General features: G+C 29.7%; 1 protein-coding gene across 1 annotated transcript; it reads left to right on the top strand.

Moving 5' to 3' along the window:
* Nucleotides 1-1,388: 1,388 nt before the first annotated feature.
* On the top strand, nucleotides 1,389-2,762 carry LOC112692808. Its single transcript, XM_025567602.1, has one exon. The coding sequence runs from the start codon at nucleotides 1,389-1,391 to the stop codon at nucleotides 2,760-2,762; it is 1,374 nt and encodes a 457-aa protein (XP_025423387.1).
* Nucleotides 2,763-21,649: the final 18,887 nt, after the last annotated feature.

Genomic DNA, 21,649 nt, shown 5'->3' with positions numbered 1-21,649 from the left:
AACGGAAAACTATATTTTTTTTCTATTTGATAATACCTGTATTCTATTTACGAATTTACGGGACAAAAGTCACTATGAAATATATATTAATTTTTTAGTGTTATATGCAGTAATAATAATTAAATTATTTCGAAAAAAATAAAAATAATATAATAATTAATTCATTTTTCTGACAAATATAAAAATTTAATAAACATGATTTTATTTATTAATTTTAGTCAGTTATTTTTAAAGCTGTTAATTTTAATTATTGGATAACTCAAGTTAAAATTAAAGATGTACATAAAAAATAATTTTGTAGGACCCAAAATTTTAATTGCTTAGGGGCCCACAAATGTTTAATCGGGCACTCATCGTCACTGATGTATGCCAATGTATGCGCAATGATCGTATCACGATCATCTACGTACGTATAAGTTGCCCATCATCACGTGTGCTCTAACTTAATCGTCGATTATTCCATACACATTAGATCTGTTAACTCTAATGCAAAGGTTTTTTTTGTCGATTTTTTTTTTAGCCACAGCCAGTTAACGCTACAACCTTGACACTCCGCCGATTGACACAAGCGTTACTTTGTACAGGTTTCCGCGTTCGATTCACGCAATTTCGTAATGGGCCAAATGGCGACGGGGGTGGGGATGTCACGAGCACTCACTCGTCGACACGTACACACACATCACATGTAAACAGTAGTGGCTAGTTGACGATTACAAAAATAAAAAGTTGGCATTCGCCGAAAGAAATAAGTCGTTGATTTCATTAACCACGGCCCTGTACGAATATTACACCCAACGGTCCTGATCCCGCCGACCCATAAATGGCCCGAGATAGGCCAATTGTTCAACGTGCTCCGTATGAATAATCGTTAGCGACTTTAAGGCGCTAAAAATTAGATATTTTCGATGAGAATTGATGGAAAAAACATAGACCACTCTCAAGTATAGTCGTTGCCAGATAAATTGAGACGGCGGCGGCGGCGCTTTTCATTAAGTGTAGCCCAAACTAGTCGCTGGTAGTTTGGTGCTAAGGTCTCACAGTCAGCTACGACGCGCGCAGTAACCAGTTCGAACCCGGTTCAGTGCAAAAAATTATTTGCAGAATTTTCTGTACTCTCCCGTTCTGGTTGCCCTACACTGCTAAAAACAACTAACCTAACCCGGTGTGTTTTGACCGCGCAAGCACTTCAGTCGTATTAACAATATTTGTTTATTATAAATGTATAAAAATAAATGACTCGGCTAACCAATGACAATATTAATTATTAATAGATCTCGACATTATGGAATATACTAATAGAGATGGATATTTACTCATTCGTGCCAGTATTGTGTTCGTGTTCATTTGTACTGAAAACATACGCTATATAATAAATATTTTTTTTTATAATGAGTTCAAAAATTAAAAATGGTAAAGCTAACAGTCAAGCTAGGGAAATAATTTGGAATGTTTTTAATTATTTTAAAGATAAAAATGAATACATGGCTAACTGTAGGTTGTATACGATGACTGCAGAAGCTACTGGTTATTCTACGATGTCAGTTAAACGTATTGTGTATGAAGGTAAGAAAAACATGGATTTAACTGGAAATTCTACATTGGCTACATTTACCACTCCTGATAAAAAAAGGAATAATGTGACAAAAATTAAAGCTTTAGTTGACGATTTCGATAGATGTGCTTTAAAGCGAACCATCACAGATATGTATACGGTTGATAAAATTGTACCTACTGTTAAACTTATTTTTGAAAAACAAAAACAATTTATGAATTTGGGGAGTACTAGAACATTAAACAGAATAATTTCGGAAATGGGCTTCAAATTTCGTAAAACTGAAACTAATAGAAAATTGTTGATAGAAAAACATAATATACGTTTGAAAAGAATAGAATACTTAAAAAAAATACTTGATTTTCGTAGACAAGGTAGAAAAATAGTGTATACTGACGAAAGTTATGTATTATCATCACATGTTGCTAATAAATCATGGAGTTCCGTCGATGATGACAATACAGTGAAACAAAGTTTAAGTAAAGGAAAACGTTTAATAATTATTCATGCTGGAGGAGAAGAAGGTTTTGTTCCTAATGCTTTACTAACATGGGAAGCTCAAAGCTCTAGTGGTGATTACCACGATAATATGAATAAAGATAATTATTATAAATGGGTCACAGAAAAATTACTACCAAATTTAAGGAAAAATTCTGTTGTGGTATTGGATAATGCGACTTATCATTGTCATCAATCTAACCGTGCTCCAAGCTCAAATAGCTTAAAAAAAGACATGGTAAATTGGTTGACTGAAAATAATATAAGTTTTAATTCAACTATGTTTAAACCACAACTTTACGATATAATACGTAAACACAAACAAGTGCTTGTTAAATATTCTTTAGATGGTATATTAAGTAAAGAAGGCCATGATATTATTAGACTACCACCGTATCATCCGGATTTAAATCCCATTGAAATGATTTGGTCACAAGTAAAACAGTACATTGCAAAACAAAATCATAATGGTAGCATCAAAAAAATCGCAGAACTGTGTAAACAAAAAATGGAATCTATGGGTGATTCTGAGTGGGGAGCAGTTTGTGCAAACGTGAAAAAATTAGAAGAAGAAATGTGGAAAAATGAAAGTTTTATGGACATCGAAATGGATAAATTAACAGTAACGTACGGAGATGATACAACTAACGATAGTGATACAAGTACTGAAGATGAAGACGATGATTTGGGTGTAGCACCACTACAGCCATAACAAACTATTGTTATGTATATTAAAATGGTTATTTATAATATTATAATGCATATAGATGTTATTATTATTTCATCATATTATTATTAATATTATGTATTATTATTATTATTATTATTATTATTATTATTATTATATTAATTATATTATTTTACAATTTTTACTTTTTGTTCTTAAATAAAAGATTATTATCGAAATATTTGATTTTAAATTAATATCGTAAAATATTTTTTGTAACAATAGTTGGTTTATTGATGTATTTTCGGTAATAATATTGAAATACGGAGAACCACTGGTTTTCCGTTATCGCGCCGCCGCCGCCGTCTCAATTTATCTAGCAACGACTGTACTTGCATTTTTTCTACTAGATAATTACAATACTAAGTATTTTTCTTGTCAAACAATTTATATTCAGTTTCAATGGATCGATTTACTTATAATTTCCATAATAACCGAGTTGTAACCAAATTAACCAAATTAACAAACTATAACTTCCCATATTATAGACCATAATATGTACAGTGTATTGTACATTGTACACCCTTTCTTATTGTAACCGCGCGTGATTCCTAATTATATTCATACCTGTTTTAGTCTAAGGAGGACAAAACTTGAACTTGACGACAAGAATTCGTTGTACATTCTCTTTGTAAATTCTTATTCGAACAAGTATAACATTCATCGATAATTTTAGGCATTTAAATTTATAACATTTTCATTTTTAAGGCATTTTAATTGATCCGTTTTCGAAAATAAATAATTTTTTACTTGCGTTTTATGTTTATAAGTTTATGATTTTATACTTTTTGTAAATACTTCGGTTCAATTTCGGTTACTTTTTGTAAGAATAAGCTAAATATAGACATCGCCCCAACGTTTTTATATGAACGCTCAGCATATAATTATTATGTCATGTTGTTTTTTCAAATAGTTTTTTGAGTACTACAGCGTTAATAATTTTTAATCAAAAATGGCTTGACGTGTTCACGAAAAAGGTATGTTTACATATTATGCAACTGTATATGCATTAAAAAATATGTACATTTAAACACGCATGTGTGGAATTTATTGTACCCATTTTTACGGATTTAAATATAGACTGAGACTTATTTAGGAATATTGTGTCTCAGGTAAGAAAAAAAATGCCCCCTTCTAACCTAAATTTCTTCAACAATATGTGTATTTGTAAAAAAATAACGAGTACATAAACTTTTAAATGTTAAAAATTAAGATTATTATTATTATTCATTTTTATTTATGTCATATTTTTTGATTTTGTCATAATTATTTCCTCTAATAGATATCATTCTTTCGTGCATATTTTCGATACAAACAATTTTCTATGTTTCACTTCCGTCAGACATTCCGCGAAGGTTCGGTTTTTTTTTATTATCAGATTTTAAACAGGTGCATGACATATTACTAGGCTTAGGGACTAAAAAATACACAAATATGCATGCAAATATACTTCTAAAATCATTAAAATATGCATTATAATTTGCATTTATATGCATTAAAAAAAAAATTGACCATATGGTACACCAGGGCATTATCCGAATAAAATATTATTCAATTGATTATTTGAATAAAAAATTATTCTTCATTGATTTATTCTTAATTTTATTATTGATTTTTATTTTTATTCATTATTTTAATTTGTATTATTATTACTATATTTTATTCATTATTCAGTTATTCGTTATTCCCTATAATTATATAAATAATAAATTTAAATCCTAAATAACGATGTATAATAATAATAGACTTATTATTTAGACTTAAATAATATATATAAAGGTAATGCATATTAATACATACAATAATTGACAAAAATAAATTAAATATATTTTTATATTTAATTAATATCATTCATGATTTTAACAAATAAATTATTCCGAATAATTGTTTTATTCACGAATAAAACTATTCAAAATAATTTTATTTTTTATTCAGTACACCAAAATTATTTAAAATAAAAAATTATTCTTTATTCATAAATAAATTAGTTATTTATGCTTTTATTTTTTATTCTTTATTTTGATTTGTTTTTGCCCAACTCTGTAGTACACAAAATAAAACGTGTCCATCGGATGTAAATGAATCTTTAAATTCTGAAACAAAACATTGTAATCGGCTACTTATAGACTGTTGTACTTTCGGTAATACACAATGTTACAAAATATACGCGTACAACGTTTTACGTATGATTCGATGTTGTGTGGTTGCGAGACGCAAATACAACGACAGATAATGACCGATTGAACTGAACACTAAACAAATAATCTATTATTCTATATCGACATCCGGTCAATATCCAGCGGGTTATACAGGGTTATGTATTATTTATACTTGCACAAAAATTATAACGAAATATGAGAGGTAGTTTGCAGATACCATATTACTGAAAGTATTAAATCCTCTTAGTAAATTTTTTTTTCGATCGATTGAAATATGTATATATGTTATAAGTATCTATAGTTTTTAATTTTAATAATAATAAAATTTGAAAAATTTGTCAAAATATGCAAAATAAGCATAACAATTTTAAAATATGCACTCTCCTGCAAAATCTATCAAATTTGCAAAAATATGCACATTCAAATTTTATATCTGATATCATGGCACCGAGAAACGAATTTATTTCACACTCTGTTATATTTAACAATAATTAAAAAAAGTATGTAAATTCTAGAAGTCTCTAAGCTTACATATTACCCATTACACCAAACGGTGTTCCTAAATACTCACGTGTACGGAAAAACGTCTGTGAACTACGCGCGCGGCGATCGTAATAATTGCTCGTTCTTTTTTTTCCTAGTTTTTTTTCTTCTGTTTTTTCGGTTCCTCGTCATTTACACACGGCCGTATGAGCACGTAAATGCAGTGTTCTACTAATAGATCAGCTTATATAATATTAGTAAAATATACTAATAGTCCATTTCGACGGGCATCCTGAGCTCTTCATTAACACCGCCGCAGCCGTGATTGATGCCGGGATGATTTGTAAACAAAATTACACTGACAGCGGCGGGGTGCTGTTGTGGAAGAAAAGATTTTGTATTTTTCGGCTAGTTAGAACACGCACAGTAAATACATACATATGTATACATTATTATTATTATTATTATTGTTATTATTATTATTATACTGCACACGTGTTTGAGCGTTTCTCTGAACAGAACGCGTACACAAACACATTAATCATTGAAGAGGAGAAGAAGACGGACGAAAAAAATAAATGAATAAAAAACTAAACGTTCGTATTTGTACAGGACATCACCACTCGCACGAGTTTCATTTGCATGTCTTCGCGGCGACCAACAATGCACGTTTAATTGTGATCCGAGGTTACAGGAGGGGGGAGGAGAGGGAACGGTCACGCGTACACCTAAAAAAACGCTAACGTTTTGAGTCATCAAACAACGGGTCAGCCGAATACCACGGCGGCGTTGCTTTCTAAACGTGCCGTTAATGATTATTATTTTTTTCGTTTTCCTGCGTTCAAGGTCTCCCACCCCCGCATCGCAACCTCGTCGTTTGCACTCGCGACGTACATTCGTCGTGTAAATAATAACTTACACCAGGGGCACGGTCGCATTAGCCCAGATCAGTTTTGGACCCGAACCAATGTGACGAACGAGGAAGAGGTTTAAAATTAATATTGATTATTAAATAAATACATTTCAAACATTCTAAAACTCCGAAGAACTCCGAACACAAACGGTTTTTTGTTTTGTTTTGTGTAGATCGGGAAGAGCAACCCTGTTGATGCGAACGGTGCCAAGCGTTTTGTCGACGTGAATTTTTAACACGAGTGTTTTCGCACGTCAAAACGAAAATCGTGAGCGTGGTGGCGAATTCCAGTCATGGGTTGATGGGGATTTCTTTGCCGTTCTCACGGAAAAACACTTGACAAGTAATACGGCGTATTAGAACACATGTGTACGAAATCGCGAAATCAATTGGTAATTGGTAACGCGTATAAACCAAGGACTGGAACCGTTTGAATTTATCGGTATCGGTTCCGGTACTGGTTCTCAGAAAATAAAATAACTGTTCCGGTTCGGTTTCGGTTCTATGATGAAAATTAATAAAGGTTATATAAAGGTTAATAAAGATAATTTCGGTACCGGTTCCTGTTATCAGTAAAATATAATATTATTTCTTATCAATGAAAAAAAAAATAGTGATTATTCTATAATATACCATCATACACTTATTAGTGAAGTATAGTAGTAAACGAAAAATTATTTTAATATTTATTGCTGACAATCAACGGGGACGGGTACAGTCTTCCCGATTTTGATAACGATTGATAACAATTAACATGATAAGAACCAAAAAAAAAGAAGCTAATGCCAACCTCCAAAATGTAAATAAAATCCCAAATCCCGTTTCGTTTTCCAGCATAAAAATTAATAAATAAATAATTGATAGTAATTTTTCGAAAAATGTATACTGAGAAATTTTGTCTTCTATTAAATAAAACCCTGTTTAGTTAACTTTTAATCAGTGAAGTTAGATTTTTATCGTATATTATTTTAATTTAATTAATTGATCATACTTCAATAATTTATATCATGGTTTATTCATAGATATTATAAGATCTTATAATATCTATGGGTTTATTTATACTATGTACTATAATTTATCATACATTTTAGATATTAATATTTGATTCTACTAATGTCTTATAGTATTAATCAATACATATCTTTAAATTATATATTGTATTTTTTTATTAGTACTATACAAGTTTTAAATGAATGTTATATATATGTATATATAATGGTCATAAATATAAAACTAGTTGTGTAGACCATAGAGTAAGAATGACACAGATTTTCATACATTTTTTTATTTGATTTGTTAGGTAAGTGTATATATTTTAGACTGGTAGCTCAAGACTTACCAAATTTTTTGTTTAGCTGCTTTACAGTTCAGAAATGTATTTTACTTAAAACTTAATAAAGGTATTTTTTTTAAATTCTGCATATTTTTCAAAGAATGATACAAAATTAGGGATCATTTTTATAAAGTATTCAGTGTTATTCCAGTAGATAGATTTTTATGAAATAAATTTTAATTGTTTATTTTTAACTTATACTGGGTTGCCACAAATCTGGAAAACAGGGAAAGTCAGGGAATTATTTTATTAGTCAGGGAATCTCCAGAATGTCAGGGAATTTTTTATTATACCTGGAATTTTAAAAAATTGTATAACTGTTGTGACAATTAAAAAAAAAGACAAGAATGTCTCATAACAAATTTAAAAGAAGAATCTCTTATTGTCCAAAGACATGTTTATTCAGCTATACAGAATGCAGGTGGAATGAAAATTATTATTATAAACAAAGAACTTATAATAGCTGTACGGAATTCACGCAGTTATTATGAAGAAGCTCTAAAGGAAAAACAAAAAATTAAAGAGGAACATTTTCAAGTAGAGGAAAAGATAAAAAGAAATAAAAAAGAATTGGATATATTACAAGCAAAAAAAAAAATTTTTAATGGAAGATATGCAAAAACAAAAAGACTTGATTGAACAACAAATTTATGCTCTTCGTTCTTGATTTTAAAAAGTCCATAGACTAGATTAAAATATTTAATAAATAACACAATTTTATTTATTTAATAATATTGTTTAAATGCTATTGCTTAAGAATCTAAAAGAAAAGAAAGGCTTGAGTAGTATTTGTTTTACTAAAGTTAATTTTTTTTTTGTTATTAATTTGAAAATATATTGTTTAATTTGTCTGTTATTTAATTGTTTAAACTACATTACCTAAGAAGCTATAGAGAAAATAGACTTTAATATTATTTTATAAAGTTAAAATGTTTTTGTTAAAAAAGGTGTTATGTTTTAAATAATTTTAAATAATTTTTAAATAATTCAAGAAGAACCATTATTTTTAAAATATGTTTGTTCGACTGATGAATCAAAATTCATTAATAATGGTGTTATCAACAAACAAATTTGCCAATTTAATTTTTATTTATATTATTATGTTACGTTATATTAAAAATACTACCTACATGTTGATTACGTCAAAAAATGATTTAAAGCTATTACTTTAAAGTAATATATTACTATAGGTCAATATTTATATTTCAAAATGGTTTTGAAATTTTTTTAATATCCCTATTCTATGTATACCAAATTTTGTTTTATGCTCCTTCTGTAAAATTTGAAAAAGTGGACTTATCTGGTTGTTATACTGAACCCTTCAATTGGTCACTACTGCTATAACAATGATTTACAAAACTGACGAAATTTGGTATTACTGCTCATACAGTACTTTTTTTAATGGTATTTTACGAAACTAGAAATTAGTCTGACCCATTACGTATACTCATATATTTGGAACGTAATAATAATAATAATAATAATAATAATAATATTTCAAATATGACATGTTCTTTTTTTATACTTTCTGATGGAATTTTTGTTGTTATGTTGATATGGATGTTGTTTGTTTTGTAAATAATATGATATATTGATACCTATAAAAATAAAATACGAAAAAAAAAACATAATTTCAATGTAAAGTCTGTGTTAAATCACTTTGTCCTAGGAAATGTTTTGAAGAATGGCATAATTATAATCAATAAGAAATAAATATTTGTTTAATTCATTTATGATATTAGTATTTATTTATTTAATTTATATTTACTAATATTATGTTTTAAATTAATTTGTACCTATCTTAAATTAAGTTGAAATCATGGAATATAATTTTTTTAGATTCTGAACAAAGTGAAGATTGTATTGATTTTACTATGTGTGGTTTTTTTTTGTGTCAGCGTACATCATAACTAGTCAAAATAATGCTTCAATTTTGAACTTCATGGTATGTTGTCGGTAGAAAATCAGATATTGGAGGTACTTTGGAGAGGTGAAAAGTAAAAATTCCCAAAAGTTTTCAAATGCGGCGGGAAAAACAACAAAAAAATGAGGAAAAAACTTTTTTTTTTTTTTGTACAAAACCGATTTTTGACAAAATCGATTTTTTTATTTAGCTGTTACTCAAAAACCAAACATTTTAGATACTTGAAATTTTCACCAAATGTTGATATTGGCATCACCTATACGTGGTCCAATTTTTTAAAAGTTTTGATTTTTATGATATTAAAATAAAATATATTACAATTTAAGGCTGACAAATCATCTTCGTTCAGAATTGTTTTTTTTTATAATATAAAATAACCCCAAAATTTAACCTATAATGCCTAATCTATCAATTCATCTAGTCTATCCTTAAGGTGACCATATATTTTACTAGTAAAAACGTGACAAAAAGAAATATATTTTCATAATTTTGATTACAAACAATTTTTTTATTTAATAGTCATTAATAAAATTAAGTACTATCAATGTTTTAAGGAACAAAACAAATTACTAATACAAAACGCTTATTGATAAGTATATATAAACAATTTTTGTCATATATATATATATGTAAACCATCTACGTAAAGAATACTGTCAACGATTACTATACCACTGAAATAATGAATTATGAAAAATTAATTTGTGTTTGTGCTGATATCTCATCATCACTAATAAATTCACGCTTAAGTTAGTATTGATAACTAGTAGTTATAATTGATAAGCAGTAGTTAGGTTTTTATATTATATGGAGATATCTAAATGGGAATTTTTGTAATTTAACGTTAGCCACATTGGTTAGGCTTATTAATTTTTTTTTATTATTATTATAATACGGGAAATTAAATTTTCTAAGGTTGGCGTAACCGATCTCCCGAAATTTGATTTTAGTGATATCTCGTGTTATCAAAATCGGGAAAACTGTACCAGCCCCACAATCAACGTTACGTTGTGTATAAAATACACAAAACAGTAATACTGTTATAAAATCTGTTATAACAGGTAAAACTAAATCGTTATTTATCAGAATTTATAAGATAATATAGTTTTCAATTAAAAATTGCCTATGATAAATAGGTTAAAAATAATTTAATTATAAATAATAGTCTTCGCTCCATAGAAGCTGTAGTTAATAATATTTACAATACTTATCAATCGTCAATAAACTACGAACTACAATTTACACTAGTGGGTAGTGTGTCTATTTTATTAATATCATCGCTTTATTTGGAAGATAATATTGATTTTAATTATAGATGTATATACTTACTGGGAAAAACATTTCTATGTAATATTAATTTTTGATAAATATACACGTAATAAACACTTCAAAAATATAATTTAAAATAAGTAAAGAATAAGAATAAAAATAAGAACTTTGTATAGTTCTAAGTATAAACATAATGAGAATAGATCCCTGATTATTTATAAACAAAGTATTAACTACAAATAATTTATGCTCAATAAAACTATTTAATTTTGGAACCTAAAAAAAACCTTTATAATTTAAAAACTCCGGTATCGGTTCCTATTATCATTGATTATTAATACTAGTATTTATAATCAATGCTATTATTTAAAAGGTTCCAATTCCAGAACCGGTTCTTTTCGGTCGGTTCCTGTCCCTGGTATTAACTGTCGATTCGGTCGCGAGCACATTGCATATCGGCGAAGGATTAGATTTTGGTTTTTGACACGGGTGTGTGAAGTTTTCCAAAAGTATAGTGTTCAGAATGTGACGTATAGCAATTCAAATAACTGACATGTCGGTGGTATATTCGGACCTAGGCTGAATAAAAAACAAATTAAAAATTAACCGTCTGTTCAATGTTTCACAATGACTTAACGTGTGTTTTGTGTTGATATCTGAGCCGATGACGTTTAACAATGGCAATAACATACGGTGGGCGTATTGTACATACATGATGAACACGGGTGTATCGGGTGACGGATTTAACGTTCTCGATAATTGTTATTATGTTGTTTGCCGGTGATTATCAAACCGTTGTCGTATGTGTGTACACGGATGTTATTGTTACGAACATCTAAAAGCCGTATATTGTTGCGAAATTAAAAAAAAAAAAATTAGAAAGTCGTAACACATGTTCTTTCGACGCGACGAATAATCGAAACATGTCGCGATTTCCGATTCTACGCTGTAATATCGTCGATTGCGAACTACGCGGTACACTTTTTTAAAACGATTTAATTTGCCCGTATGCATGTGTGTGTATCCTGTGATCAATGAACTTTCTCGACGGGTCTTGCGAAAACGTAACGACCGGAATTATACACCCGAATGACACATATAATGAACGCATATCGCGAACGTGCTACGGATATGGGCATAAATTATGCGTCGATTGTATGATAATTCTTAGGTCGAACGGATATCATACGCGTACACAAATGTTTACGCAAATAAATTAATTAAAATATCTGTAATCGTGCGTTTAATTAATTTGCGTACACATTACGTATACATTTGTATTTAAAATCAGGATGACATAGACGGAAAAAATCACGAAATCCAACACGTGAATGTGTTGAAATGACACCGCGCGTGATCGTTTAATATTCAAAAAGTTTATGGTACAAATAACCACTGCCGTTTCGATTCGAATAATGTTATTAATTCAATTTTCAACTGTCGTACAGTGTATGATATAATAATATTATATTATAAAAACAAAAATATTTTTCTCCGTGTGACTACGGTGTTGGATAAATTGTTAATCATTTATCATAAATGTAAAATTAGTTGCTGTATAATATTATTGCGGTTGAGATTTCTTCGATTTCCGTATGATACATGTGTAAACCTGTACCGATAACCATGCAAGACCGCAGTCATTCAATCGCCCGACACACAATCCATTACTTTTGGTCCTACATAAAAAGAAACGCACACAGCCCGATCCAGAAATCAAAATTCAAACGTATGTTCCGACATCGGATCACTGTAATCGTCGTTGTCTATTTTATTATGTTTATTATTTCCAATATCACTTCTATTATTTGTTTATTCCTTTCCACATTGTTTGCACCTTACCGACGTATTAGCAGCAGCCTAGGACGAAATATTATAGCGTTATAGATACCTAATAATTACTGTTATCACCATATTATCTCGATACACCTGCTACTCCGTTTTAATTATTTTTACGCACCTCGATGCATTATGCTGCATTTAAAATGTATACGGACATAATATTGTATACGATAAACGGAGATATTGTTGTGCACGCAGAAAGCTCTCGAACGGATGTGCGAGAAAATAAATTAATAGCGAACTAGGATAAAGCCATTACTTACTGTATACGTCTTGCCGCGTATAAGATACGCAACAACGGACGTTACATCAATTATGTTCCTAATCGAACGTGTCTGTTACATTTTTCTTTTCTTATCAAAACAATCGCCAGAGGCCTTTGTTTTTTTCGTTTGGTAGGGGTAAAGTGAAGTGCAGCATTTGTAGCCCTTTCTCTAAGTAGAGAACTATAACGTGTGTGGACTTCACTTCCAGTGGAGTTAGTCCGGTGAGTAACAGTGTAGAGCAACCAAAACGATGACAGGGGAAAAGAAACTACAGAATCAATTCTGCAGAATGTTCTTTTGCACTAACATTTTTGTTACTACGTGAAAATATTAATACACTGTGATTTACCATAATAAACGGCAGATGGTACTATTTATTTAGCTCTATATTGATGCGTTGTAATTTTTGATCATTAAAGTATGTTTTTAAATCATAATCATGTATTACTACACAATTTTGCACAAATAAGAATAATTATTAATACTCACACAATTAACATAATTATACAGTAAACCTTATAATGTGAATAATAATGTTTATGAAATACTATATTATTCGTAACGTTTGTAACCAATCAATAAATAATATTAATATTATTATTAAAATTAAAATTAATGTTAAATTATAATAGTTCTAATTGTTAATTAAAAACTTTATTCCAACAATATAATTGATATACATAGGTAATATTATCAATATGTATTATAATATAATAACATATGGGCTATTATGATAAATTTGATTTTTAAATTATAATCTTACATGCATATATATATATATATATATTGCATTATTATATTATGAATGATTTCATTCATCGGTATAAAAAAGTAGCTTGTTGAACCGTAAAATAATATTTAATAACAAATAAGTATATTTATTATTGTTTCGTAGCATTATTTTCATAACGTGAAAGAAGAAATTTACCTTAGTACTAATTGGTTTTGACGTTATACAATTGTTATAAAGTGCACGTCATAAAATCGAGTGTACCTACTGGAAAACACTTTATGCAATATTAATTTATTCACATAAAACTTAAAATTGCCTTTTTTTAAACGTATACAGTCACACAGTGTAACTGTATAGGTAAGGTTTAATCGTCAAAACTATAAAAAAAAATCTCATTTTTGTTGCAAATACTGAAATAAAGTATGTACAGCTGATATAAAATTGAAAAGGTTAAGCTCTGATGAAGCATAATAACTAGGACTAAAAAAATAAAATAAAAATATTACACAAGTTGAAACAGGGAAAAAAAACTGACGTCCTGCAATGAATTGTCGTTATTATATATCGTGGTAACTGGTGAATTGCGTGTTTGGGATTATAGCATGATTCCTTTAAAAAAAAAAAAAAATACAGTATGAATGAGAGTAGTCTTTGTAACAGCTTGTGGGTGTTAAGCGAATTTCATTGGTGAACGAATGTTGAATGGTTTGATAATGCATATACAAGACAACAATTTTAATTATACTATTATACAATCCATACCTTTATTGTAACAGTAAAATATTATCATAAGTATAATACTCGTATAATAAGCTAATATTGACACGGCCTCAAGTCGGTGGTAGGTTTTTCACCTCGGTGAGGTGGCCGGTCACAGTTGAGTTGGTGTATTAAACAAACCAAAATAAAAGAAAAACCAAAAAATAAAGATACGACAATCTAATTATATTTGTTTAAAGGTTCGTATAATAATATGGCGAATGACGTTGATTGTCTTTTGGTGACGGTAGTGAAAAACAAACAAAGAACGTATGAAGACGATGTACTTCAACGACGGTCACGAGCAAAAGGTCTGTCATTTGAGGTGACCGGTCGGTACGTTGCCACCGGTTCCGATAACTTTTCCCACCTCTGCCCGGTTTTCCGAGGTAGGTGGGTAATATCGGAAACGGTGTTGTCGTTGCCCGGGTTGAGGCTGAGTAGAAAGCGGGCGCGGCTCCGCGATAGTGGTGTACTTGTTGTACCCGCACCACAGCGGGACCGCGTCAATATGATATAAATGAAAAGATAATGAATGGTTTTGCCACCAGGATGAGCCCCCCAATGATGACACTTTCTATTTTTTTTAATTTTAATTATGTCTATTCATCTAAGATCGATCACATGGGATTACCAGGAACGGAGAAGGACGATAATTTTTTTAATTACAATATTGGAATGCGAAGCTATAAATGGTCGTATGGAATCTCATTTGGTCTCTCCAGTAGGTCTTTAGTTTTACGTAGACCGGTGTGGATAACGGGTGTCATTATAAAAACGTCTAGTAAAATATTCGTTGATTTTCCAAAGAATGAGTTCGACCTATTCCATAGCCTAACCTAACCTAAGAGGGGTAGCATTTATTCCATTTAATAAAAACCACATACTTCTAGAGTAAACGACTAACCATATTGATCCCGGTGTTGGTGAGTTGCGGCCCAAACCTTAAATAACGTACGAGTTGCGGCTCGGGCTTATAAGAGGTACGTACGAGTTACGGCCTATACAATAATCTATATACTACATATATAATATATACTATACATAGTACATGTATATAAAGATCACAATATAAATTTATTAATACTACGTATTTTCTAATATTGTCGTATATTGCGTATATTATTGATATTTGTCATTTCAAGAATATAAATAAAAAAAAATATTCGTAAATTAATAATACCGTATAGTAATTTCATTTTTTAGCTATTGTTTTGGTTAAAATAATAATAATAAAAAGAAAATGTGTGAAAAATAATCTAAAAAATATAATAATATTTTGCGTTTCTATAATATAATATATAATGATAATATTCTATTGTTTTGGCAAAAACACCGCATCATACATATAGTTACTAGCCAATAGGTACATAGGTAATGATAATTATTCGGGCCGCAACTCACTCACACCCATTGATCCTACGAGCTTAAGCCATGACATTTTTGTGATTGAAAGTGAAAGGATTTAGATTTTATAAATATTAACATCTAGATACGGAATTAATCCGTATGTGATGGTGTATTGGCATAAATCGTCTAGGATTTACTTAACGGAATGCCAGACTGTATGTCGATCTTTCACGATAGAACACGATAAATTTCCAAACCGATAGATGCTATAAATAGGTTATACATCATCTGTGCACATTGTAGCTTAACAGTAGTTAGTAAAATCAGTCACAGAGTTGTTTTAATTTGCTAGTCAGAGCGTGGAAAATATAGAGCAACAGAAATAGAAAACATTTATGTTAAGTGACTCCACCGTTAAAATTACGAATTTCAGACACAGAGCCAGTTCTGACGTTTTTTGACGATCAGACTGTGTTTTCAAAAAAACGGGATTTAATAAATAAAGTTATTACAAGTACAAGGGAACTGACATTTTTTAAAATGTATGCAACAGATTTTCGTCAGGTTCCGTGACGAACTTACTCGTCTGTTGCTATCCAAAACACACCAAACGTTACACTGTTATGTTTAACGTTTCCCAGGAAGAAAAATAAAATATTGTCGAATTCACGACCCGATGATCTCGTGGTAAACTACCAAACTGAACTAAACGGAGTGACCGGCAAAATGTGACTATACACAGGATAGCTATCCTGAATAATAATGTATTTCTGAGAAATGTTGTTCCTTCGAAAGCCAATACGAAATCATTAATAACGGTATACGAAGAACTATGCATAGTTGGCGATATGAGTATTCGGCTTGTGGACTTGAATAATAAACGGTTGAGAATTTCCACGTTGTCTTCGAAGAACAACAATATCGGTACTGATTGGCAATATTATCCACAGTTGATTTTGGTTTTATTTACACAAGTATTATGTAAGCAAATAAGGTAGCTTAGGTTAAAAAAGTATTACTAAAATTAATAATAAAAACATATTCATGTTATTTATTTATTTACGGAATAAATCCATTCATAATAATAATATATAGTGTTTCAGTATCACAAATCACATGATGAACATTATTTTAATAATTTCATAATATTCAACACATAACGTAGATTTAGTACAAATACAAAATATTAATACAATTATAATTTAACTGAGTTAACAGAGAACGATTAAAATGATTATAGAAATAATAAATATAATAATATAGATAAATACAGCTTTAATATAATATGCGAGAAAGAGGTAAAGTAAAAATTTAAACATAAGTATATTCTAAATAATATTGATATTAATATTTTTAAATAAATTATATTTTTATGTATGCACTACAAAGCGTGCAGCCTTTAAATTATATGTGCCCCATGAGTAGGGACCGGATTTATATGCACAAAAAATCCTCAAAATATGTTTTTAAAAATGCTGTAATATGCTGTAAAATATGTACTTCTTATATATACCACTTAAAATATTGTTTAAAATTATGTACAAATATGTGAAATATATTATTAATGTAAAAATAAGTATTAATTAATAAGGTATTAAAAAAGTATAAAAAAGCTTTTAAAATATTTTGTCGTCGACACTTGAATTCTATATTATATATATATGTTACATATGACTATAATATAAGATATGAGTATGTAATCTTATCTTTGGAAATAACGACCGATCGCAATTTTATCGATATATGTGGCTGTAAACGTGAAAATACGACGAAAACGAATATATGTGCTATTAATAATAATATGCACTATAAAACTGCAAATATGCATTGAATATGCATTTAATAGGTAAAAACGTTGAAATATGCAAAATATGCAAAATAAAATTAGTGTTATTTTAATAAGAAACATCTAAATCGGGGACAATGCTCATCGGATTTCAAAAATCTTATTCCAATACATATATGCATTTGCATATAAATCCGGTCCCTACTCATGAGTAATTATTTTTCATGTCGAATGAAGCGAGTGATGTGTGTTTCGAATTGAAAATGTTGATGTAAGGCCCGGGGAAAATCGTCGTCAAACGCTCGTCGCAATTATATTATTATAATTATTTATTATTATAATCGTCGTATTACCATCGTGTGGATGCGCACGCAAACATTACCCTGTCGGCGGACCGTGCAAAACACCAGAACAATTAAAACCTATCTAGGAAAACGATGTTTTCAAAACGCGCTTTGCGACGATTGGTCACGACGCTTACACAATCCTGTTGCGAAATTCGGATAACGGCCGGGCACGACGACGATACGACACAAACCTGTGGTGTTCGACGACAAATCGCATTACACGCGCACGTGAATTAAAATAATATTTGTTTTTTTCTTTCGTAATTATTCGCCCCGGCCGCGCGCTGATGACGGTTGTTGCGCAATGATTTCCACGTTGTCCCAGAGAGGCCCAGTAGATACTATTGCTTGTCTTACGTGTTTTACAATCGGCACGTGCCAGCGAAACGGAATATTTGGACGATAGAATCACCACTGTTCTCGTAAATTATATTATTTGCGTTATACATATTTATATATGTTTTTTTAAATCACTGTTTAATAATATGTATTTAAACAACATTGTTTATAAAAATAAAAATTAATTACTTCTAAACAAATTAAAAAATTATATTTAACTTAACTGTTCATACCTAAAATACATCTGTAGAATCTATAATAAATAGTAAAATAGTAAAATAACTATTTGTTAACGAATAACATTTACATATAACATAGATATAACATAGATATTATAATATTTAAAATAAATAATATTTTATGGGATACACTTTGGTTTTTACAACGATAACATCTGGTTCATCAATGATGAAGAAATTTTTACTATATTTAGTATTTCTTTGAAATCAATAGTGTCTAATATATCTTTTTCTATAGACATTTAGAATATTTTTTGTGAAGTAATCCGAATATTTGGGAATATTATTGGCATAAAGTATTAGAATATATATTCTGAATACTTTTTTTTAAGTATTCAGAAAATGTATTCAAAATACTTTTAAAAAGTATTTTACCTAAGTATGAAGAAAACCTAGTGAAAATATATCATTTAAAAAAGTTTACTCACCAATGGATTGTTTTCTACAGTTTCAACTAAGCAATTTGGTTATTTTTGTTATGTTGCACAATCATATAAATATTGAGAATACAACTAATATTAAAAAGTAATTACATACCAAATATATTGAAAGAAAAATGAATTAAAAAAATAGTAGATAAAAATTCAATCCACAAGAATTGGTCAAGGATTTCTTAAATGTGTTTGTAAGTCCAAGTATTAAAATAAAAAATGTATTTGCCTTAAGAATAAAATTGTGTGCACTTCAAACACTTTTGTATCACTTTTCTACAACATGTTATAATAAGTAAATAGTAGTTTAAGTAAAGTATTTATATAATAGTAATAATATAATAAAAGATAAAAATTAAATTTTATCTGTAATATGAGTAACTAATAGTATATAATAATTATAAGAATCTTAATGTAATATAACAAATAATAAAATGTTTTGTACTTTGCATAATGCAAAATACCTGAATTATCCATATTGCCGGTGACACACATCGATAAATACATTCGAACCTCTATTATACATACACTATACATTTTCGGTGCGCTGGAATTGACGCTGAATAGTGACGAAAGTAACTTGCTGTTTCTGAAATTAAATGTTGGCATATTTTTTGAATGATGATACAATTATAAAATAATAGCATAAAATTAATTCGTTAATTAGAACCGTTTACCAGTGTTTATTTCATGGTTCCGTGGAAAGATAATTCATTATGTATAGAGAATTTCGTTAAATATTGGCATGGGCGCAACTAGAGCCCTAATATTGGGGGTGCTGAAATTGCTGAAAACAAATTTGAACGGTATTTCCCTGTAATTAATATAGATTATATAGATCTAGAAAAAAACAGGAGTACTACAATTGAACGCAGGAGTGCTAAAAACCCAATTGCGCCCCCCTAATTGCGCCTATGAAAATTGGTCAAATATAAATATGCGCACCAAGAAGTATTCCAGAACATAATTAGAGGAAGTGGCGTACGAGTCAAAAAATGTAATTACAAATTGAAGGCGTTAAATACACTACAATATATCTTGATAACAACTGTCTTGTTTATTTTATTCATCTATTAATTAACAGGAACTTTTTTTTAAACAGTGTTTTAATATTACTTCTTCATTTTTATTTATTTTTTTTTAATACTAAAATCAGTCGGTTGACACTTCGACGGTGACTCTCCGTTGATATTGTGTACGAACGTTTCGCGTGAGAGTTTGCAACTGTTCGATAAACAATCACGTGGGTAATGCGATGCGCAAAAAGAAAAAACCTATTCCATCATCGTCGTTACACTACGGCGGCTACTGTGACTTTGTTGAACGCGCGACAAAAGTGCCCACTCTCCAAACGCATAGCCGATGGAATAAAATTAAAGAAATTTTGTAAATTTTTTTTTTTTTAAACTCCAAAATCTTTATTCTACCGCGATTGTCTCCGTTGATGATAAGATGATAATATTATGTTATTATCGTTTTATGAGTAATGTGATTATGATCGAGACGGCTGAACTGTAGATTTACACATGTTACAAATGTCTGGTGGTGATTGCGTAAGATTTTAACGTAATCCTCGACTTTTTGGAGTATATAATGTGCAGTTTGAACGCGGCGCAATGTCACCCGTCCGTTATGGTGTAATTATTAATTCAATCCGTCGAGCGTGCGGGGCCGGGGCAATGTGTAAAATGTGTAAAAATATTTTTTTCGAATCGACTTTACAGAGTATTCAAATTGTGCATAATACTTCTTGATAATAATTTCTGTTACGCGATGTATTATGATATAAACAGTTTTTTTCAAAATCAACGCGATCAACTGTTTTTTGTGCTAAAAATCACCTTATCACTTACTACCGATGTATTCTATTGTGTGGACCATAGACCTAATATATAATAGGTCTATGGTGTGGACCCATATCGTCAGTGTTGGGATTTATCTAGATAAATTATCTAGATAGATTTATTGTCATCTTTTATCTTATCTAGATAAATAACGCTAAGTTATCTAATGACTAAGGTACTTAAGATAAAATTTTTATTTATCTAGATAATTGTCTGTATTCTTGCCAAGATTAGAGTTATTTTTATTATTGTACGGAGACGAATCCAACAAATCAGAGATCATCAAAATCGGTCCAGCCGTTCTTGAATTATAAGTTCTTTAGCTAACCCGACTTTCTTTTATGCATATACATTTTGTATTCATAATCATAATTCGTATATTATTAATAAGTAACTATTATTTCTTGGTATGACATTTTGTTTGTATTTTCATGTCAGGAAAATATTTTTGGTATTTTTGAACTTAATTTCTTATTTTTCCATGGAAGTTCGATATATAGTAGGTATTTGATTTTAATATACACACGTAACTCATATGCTGAATGGTCAATACTTCACTCTTGGAAACCGTAAAGTCGTAACTACTTATAGAATAATGAATATCAAATTAAGATTATATGGAAAACAATATTGTTAACTTAAAATCATTTCTTATGTATTCTGTATTCATCCTGATACGTACAGAGCAATTTTCATTGTTTTTTTTTTTTGTGTGTAACATTTTAGTCATAGGTGGCTCTATGGGGTGTGCCGGTTGTGCCTTGGCACACCCTAATGTGAATGTAAAAAGAGGATAAAAAAAGAACTTACCAACGCAGACAGCCTCCTTTTACGTGGGAATTAACCCTTGTCTGCT

This window comes from Sipha flava, unplaced genomic scaffold (genome assembly GCF_003268045.1).
Source record: "Sipha flava isolate LNK unplaced genomic scaffold, YSA_version1 117_pilon_pilon, whole genome shotgun sequence".
NCBI classification, from domain to species: domain Eukaryota; kingdom Metazoa; phylum Arthropoda; class Insecta; order Hemiptera; family Aphididae; genus Sipha; species Sipha flava.
The sequence above is the reverse complement of the archived record's forward strand: the minus strand, read 5'-3'. Positions and strand labels throughout refer to the sequence as shown.